Here is a 6,854-nt window from a genome sequence, read left to right on the forward strand (position 1 = left end):
AACAGTATGTGAGCCTCAGTAAGATGTAAAAAAAGTTGTTGCGAATAGAGAATAGACACATATTTTAAAGATGAATAGGAAGGGAATTTAGTTAACACATTGTTAGCCTTTTAACAACTGAAGTACACTTAAATACAATAATAATTGTATGGAGTTTAAATGGTAGAATACCTTAGCCAATCCACATCCTCTCCCACTCTGGGGGATATCTGATGCCATTTATTGTCTCTCCTGAATGGATCAATTATAGCATTTTCTTTGTCCATTAATAGGGATAAATATTAATAATGTAGGTCATTGGTACAAAGCCACAGCTCTTAAGATGAATTATCTGTGAAACATTAATCTCAGTGTAAGTCCAGTTCATTGTATTTATGGGTGTGCCTCCCACACCCGCTTGTGAATTGAGGTATAAGGATTAACCATTTGTGTCACCACAAATCCTTTTTCTCACTTAACTTCTGGATTTCATTTTCCGGAGTTCTTCCCTCTGCTCTCAATGTATGTGTGATTTTTACAATTTGGGGAAATTCTTAGCACAGAGGAAATTGTGTCTGCATATTTAATGTTGTATTATTATTTTGCCTAGAATATAGTAATTAAACTTTTAGCTCAAAATTCACCTGGTTAGCTTGCTTTCAGTAAAGGCTATCCCATTTTTTTGGTGATATATGGCACAGAATTCTGCAGAAGCATGTATGGTGTACATAATACTGGGCTTAGGTTAAAAAAGTACTGACAACATTCCTTATTACAGTGTTTACCGCATCTCAACAGAACATTTAAATGACAATCTCTCTGTGTATGTAGGGGAAACATTTTGTTGAATATGAATGCATGTTATCAATATGATAATATAAGCAATTTTAGCTTTTAAACTGCTCTATCACTGAGAAACTAGGAGGAACTTCAATCTGTACTTAAAATACAATCCACATGGGTCCACATAATCTGGTCCCATCCCCGTCTGTGTCTCTGTGGCCCCTCACTCCCTTCCTCTCACATGCTTATCACTCTGACCTGGAAGATGCTGGGACCCCACCCAACTCCTTTCTGCTACTGAGTCTGCCCTTCGTGTTTCCTTTGCCTCTAACAGTGCACCCTCTTGCTCTTTCTCTGAACCCTTCCTTCTGAACCTCTGTTAACCTTTATCTCAGTGTCCTGTTTATTTACTTCACAGCACTTTTTAGGCGCTCCGTGATCATCTCTTAAATTTATCACACTGTGCATCACCCCCACCTGAATGCCTAATAATGCCCACCTGAATGCTCCATTGAAATGTGTTGAATGGATTGCAGGGAGTTAAATTAGCTACAAGTAGAATTTAATTGCACTATTTAGTTACATTACATGGTTAACTGTATGATTGTATGTTCAGTATCTCTCTCTCCCCAGGTGGAAGTTCCTTAAGGTTGTGAAGTGTGTGTGTGTGTGTGTGTGTGTGTGTGTGTGAGAGAGAGAGAGAGAGAGAGAGAGAGAGAGAGAGAGAGCGAGAGAGAGGAGAGAGAGAGGGATTGAAATTGAACACACTCCTATATCATGAAAGCAAATCTCCAAAGCAGCTCCTTAGCCAGGACTGTGCCAGTCTGTTACATTAAAGGATGCCTGTCTCTTCTCAGGGGTAGGTTCTTGAAAGCCCAAGGAATGAACAAGCCTAAGTATGAGTCTAAGTGGATTCTTAAGGCAGCTGCTCAGTTTCCCGAGCTCTCCCATTGTCAGTGTCCCTTCTGTTATCTTGCCTTATCAAAAAGAAAGCTTCCATCTGATCCTCACCAGGACCTGGGGCCTTTAACCCGGGCTAATCTAGCGGCCCCTGGCCTGGGGGTTAGTTGGGAGCAGCCCTCAGTCCTCTCCTGGAGGGGAAGGGGACAGTTACTGTGGGATCTGAAGCTGGAGCAGCATAGGAAATAAGGAGGCACAAAAGCCAGTCTAAAAGTCAGTTTCCCAAACTAGAGAGCTGTCACACTCGATTTCTTTTAAAATTTGCTGTCATTTTGACTTTCCATCAGTTTTTTTGTTGTAGTTGTTCCCTAACTTTCACCGGGAGGTCCATGCCTGTCAGGTATGACTTTCAGTAGTGGCGATACATCAACAAGGGATTCGTGAAGAAAGTTGTGCTTTGCTGGGTACATACTATACTGTCCCTTATCATATTAATAGCAGGTTGTCTTTGTGTTGAAAAGCCATTATTCCAACAATTATACCTGGTTGTGCCCACCCTAGCACTTGGGACTTAGTTTCCCAGATTTTCAGATGGGGACTGAATTTTAAGTGTGAGTAATCCTACTAATAAGGTGTCCTTAATTTTTAAAAGGAAAAATTAAAGAAGCTTGAAAGCCACAGTAACATTGATCAGAGTAGCTGTTTAACTTTTCCTATGAACAGTTGGCCCTTTTCTTAGTAACTTTATTTTGACAAACTAACTTTTTAAAAAGTACTTAGTACTAAGAGAAGAGGACAAGGTGGCCTTGCTAATACATGACACCCATATTTTTAAGTTGGCCAGTGGTAATAAGGATTAAGAATCTATTAAAATGGCTTGCTGCTGTAAAAATTTTGTTTTGAAATATTTGCTTATTTTTTCCCCTTTGGTACCAAGTCAGAATAACAATTAAATTTAATATCAAGTACTAGTTATGCTGTAAAATTGTAAGTAAAACAGCTTTATTTGCTCAGCTTAATTTCCTGTTGTTTTTTTTTTTCTGTATTTTTATATAGTTTGAAACATAATATTCCAATTTAAACCTTGTGAGGGTTTTTTAAAAAAATCTTTCTGGTCTTTTAGCCTTAAAGGATTCACATTTAAATTCATTTCTTTGTTATGAAGGAAGGGAGAGAACTGACTTACATACACTGATCTTGGAAAAGTTGTGAGACTTTATGAGGACTTCTAGTGGAATGAAAGAAATCAGGCCCTAACCGGTTTGGCTCAGTGGATAGAGCGTCAGCCTCAAGGGTCCCAGGGTCGATTCCGGTCAAGGGCATGTACCTTGGTTGCGGGCACATCCCTAGTAGGGAGTGTGCAGGAGGCAGCTGATTGATGTTTCTCTCTCATTGATGTTTCTAATTCTCTATCCCTCTCCCTTCCTCTCTATAAAAAATCAATAAAATATATTTTTTAAACAATTTTTTAAAAAAAGAAAGAAATCAGATGTCACAGCCCGATCATTTTATAACTCCTTTTTGTTTGAAAACACAGAGCTGTGTGGCTTGGATTGCCTCATTCCAGTAGGACTCCTTACTGAACGTGGTTGTTTATTTCTGCCAGGCGTCTGGATGCCAACCACATCACCTCAGTCCCCGAGGACAGCTTCGAGGGGCTCCCTCAGCTCCGACACCTGTGGCTGGACGACAATAGTCTGACGGAGGTGCCCATTCAACCCCTCAGCAATCTGCCCACCCTGCAGGCACTCACCTTGGCTCTCAACAAAATCTCCAGCATCCCCGATTTTGCATTTACCAACCTGTCGAGTCTGGTGGTTCTGTAAGTATCCACCCCATTTAATATCATATAGTTATATTAATTTGGGAGCACAAAACAGGTTCTTAGTATGAAAGTATCTTACTGATTATGCTCCTGAAGAGCGAGGGTTTGGGGGAGCTGCCTTTTATACAAAACTAGAGGCCCAGTGCACAAGATTTGTGCACTCAGAGGTGCTGGGGTCCCTCAGCCTTGCCTTCGCCCTCTTGCAGTCCGGGAGCCCTTGGGGGATGTCCGACTGACGGCTTAGGCCCGCTCCCCGTGGACCACTACGCCAAACCGACTAGGCACTATTTTATGTTTTTACCAACTTCTCTGTTCAAACAGTGTGTGATGTTTTGTGTTTCTAATCTTTGAAAACTTGGATATAATAAAATGGCATTTCCTATAAAACCTGGTACCGATTCTTGATGTAAGCTCACTTGCTTCCTTCCACATCATTTCCCCCACTTCCCCAAAGGAGAGCTCATCCAAGTTTCACTTCATATAATTAAAAGCGCCTCAAAACGTTTGTATTAATAGGGTGCATATTAAGGGATCTTTAATGTGTGCACCCTTTTCCCACTAGAGATATCTTCCTTGTCATTGGTATTCTGTCCAGTGAATCTCAGTCTGGAGTATATATCGAGATAACTACCCAGTGCCACTTGTTTTCCATTGGTCAAGTGTTGAAATGTTTAGCTCTGCCATTTGTTTACTTTTTTTTATTAGTAACTAGAGGTCCTTTGCCCTTGACAGGAGTTGAACCCACGACCTTTCAGTCCTTGGGCTCCATCCACCAATCCAAACCACTAAGGCCATTTCTTTAAGCCATACAAATTTCGACATATGAATCACTGTAATAGTTGCTATTGGGTGATGTTAAAGTCATTTTGATGCTTTTTTCCATAGGCACCTTCATAACAATAAAATTAAAAGCCTGGGCCGACACTGTTTTGATGGACTAGATAACCTGGAAACCTTGTAAGTTTATTCATATTTTGGACGATCATATTATGATGTCAAAGGTGCAATTTTGCATTTCATTGCAAAAAAAGAAAAAATTAAAGGTCTTACATTCACTCATAATTATGTTAATAGTTGGCTAAATTCTTGCCATCAAATAACAAAGTTATGAATTCTAATCTAAGTTTATGGTTAAAAATGGCACAAAAATTTGAACTTAATATTTCTTGCAAAAGTACATGTTAAAAGCAGCTCAGTCTGTCAAACTGTATTTCCTTTCCTACACTATGGTTTTGTTAAAATTCATGGTAGATAATTATGGAATTTTGAGCCTTATCAAATTAATTCTGGGAGAAGTTTTTTGTTTGTTTGTTTTTTCCTTGAACACAGTTGCCTGGCTGGTTAATGGTTAACACTGGGATTGAATATTATCTCGAATTTCATATGCTAAGTGTGACAAAGTTTTCCAGTTTGCTTAGGGTACATTTGTTGTTGTTTCTGCTAAAGTTTTGGGGAGTTCTGGCGGTTTCAAATGTATATTGCAACACTGAGCAAAAGACATTGTGCAGCTGTGTGTAATCGAGAGTAGGATCTTGATTTTTGTTATTTTACTTCATATTAGTTGCCTTTATTTGGAGAGTGATAATATTTGCCATTGTGGTGCACTAAATGATTCAGAGAACAGCCCAAGTAGATGGGTCAGTAACATCTGATTGGAATGCTTATGGTTTTGTAATATTTTGTTTCACTGAGTTCTCTTGTTAACTCTCAGTTAATGAGAAAACTGGTAGGACTCGGTTAACCCACTTTTCCTCTCTGAACAACTAAAGCAGTGGTTCTCAACCTGTGGGTCGCGACCCCTTTGGCGGTCGAACGACCCTTTCACAGGGGTCGCCTAAGACCATCCTGCATATCAGATATTTACATTACAATTCATAACAGTAGCAACATTACAGTTATGAAGTAGCAACAAAAATAATTTTATGGTTGGGTCACAACATAAGGAACTGTATTTAAAGGGCCAGAAGGTTGAGAACCACTGAACTAAAGGATGGTGAGCGTCAATGCCTATTTGAAAGTTGAAGTTCTTGAAGAAGATAGTTCCAAACTAGTTCTTTTTTCTGTAAATACCAGTGTAACAGGAGACTGAATGCACCATGCATACGATTCCAGTAATATTAAAATTGAATCTCTTCTTCCCAGTTAAATTTTTATTTGCTACTTTTCTTTCTATGTAGAAAAGGAAAATGAAATAGGTCTCTAAGAAGCTGAGCATTTGATTTTGTTTTACTCTCATTCTGAAATTTATATGCCAATCATATGCTACCATGCTCTTAGGTGAAAAGAATTGAGATGCAAACATACTCAGAATGAACACTTTCTTAGTACAGATCCCTGTGACATTTCTTTCTCCCAATGAATGTGACATTTTCAACAATTTGTAACCTACTAGAGGGCAATAAATTTAATTAAACTCCTACCGGGTGTTGAATGGCAATATGGTTGGTAAAGAAAGATTATGATCTAGAGGAAGTGATATTTTTTAAAAAATACATTTGTACCAAAATGCCTTTTAAATTATGACCACTCTTCAATATTCTTACATATTTTCCCCATTTTTCCCCCCTAGGGACTTGAATTATAATAACTTGGGAGAATTTCCCCAGGCTATTAAAGCCCTTCCTAGCCTAAAAGAACTGTGAGTATTTCTTTGCTGTCTTTATGCCTTAATATCCTCAGAACTCACCATGTAATGTTCCAACAGTGAGACTTTTAGGGCACATTTGCTCCATTACCTACACCGTAAAACACATACACACAAACATGCATGATCATACAGGTTGGAATATGTCAGTTGGCATGGACAGTTCTGAATATAGATTACCCGACAGAGCTAGATTCTGGGGAAAGAAAAGCTGTAATGTAGGGTCTCTGCCTTGTAGGAGCTTGTCCTATTAGTGTCATTGGGAGGCTACCGCACCAGACAGACAGAGAGCAATTTCTAGCTAGAAATAAGTGCTGCGTAGATCGGATAAAGAAATCATTCTAGAAAAAGACTTCATTGAGACGAGGTCATTGGAAAAGGCATCACTAAAGAGTAGAAATTGGACTGGGCTCAAAAGAACGGAAATCTCTTTATGTAAAAGACTAAGTGTCCATCCGTCCAACCAGTAGCTATGATGCGCACTGACCACCAAGGGACAGATGCTCAACACAGGAGCTGCCATGACATCCACTGGCCATTTAAAAATAAACGGCACCATGGACCTGGCGCTGACAAACCAACACTCGGCTTCCCCCAAGTGGGACACAGGCCCTGCCACCAACCTAGAGTGACACCCCACCAAATTGCAGCCAATGCTGCCAAGACCCCACGGCGCAAAATGCTGCCCAGAGCCAGCCCAGCCCATAAATGGTCGCTGTGGGC

The 6,854-nt window shown here is 39.8% G+C and overlaps 1 protein-coding gene across 1 annotated transcript in view; it reads left to right on the forward strand.

Moving 5' to 3' along the window:
- LGR4 (leucine-rich repeat containing G protein-coupled receptor 4) overlaps positions 1–6,854 on the forward strand; it is a 51,253-nt gene that overhangs the window by 29,234 nt on the left and 15,165 nt on the right. The window contains 3 exon segments of the mRNA XM_015566294.1: positions 3,269–3,484; positions 4,373–4,444; positions 6,057–6,125. Coding sequence (XP_015421780.1) covers positions 3,269–3,484; positions 4,373–4,444; positions 6,057–6,125 — 357 coding nt within the window.

The sequence above is a fragment of the Myotis davidii genome, unplaced genomic scaffold (assembly GCF_000327345.1).
Source record: "Myotis davidii unplaced genomic scaffold, ASM32734v1 scaffold330, whole genome shotgun sequence".
In the NCBI taxonomy this organism is placed as follows: domain Eukaryota; kingdom Metazoa; phylum Chordata; class Mammalia; order Chiroptera; family Vespertilionidae; genus Myotis; species Myotis davidii.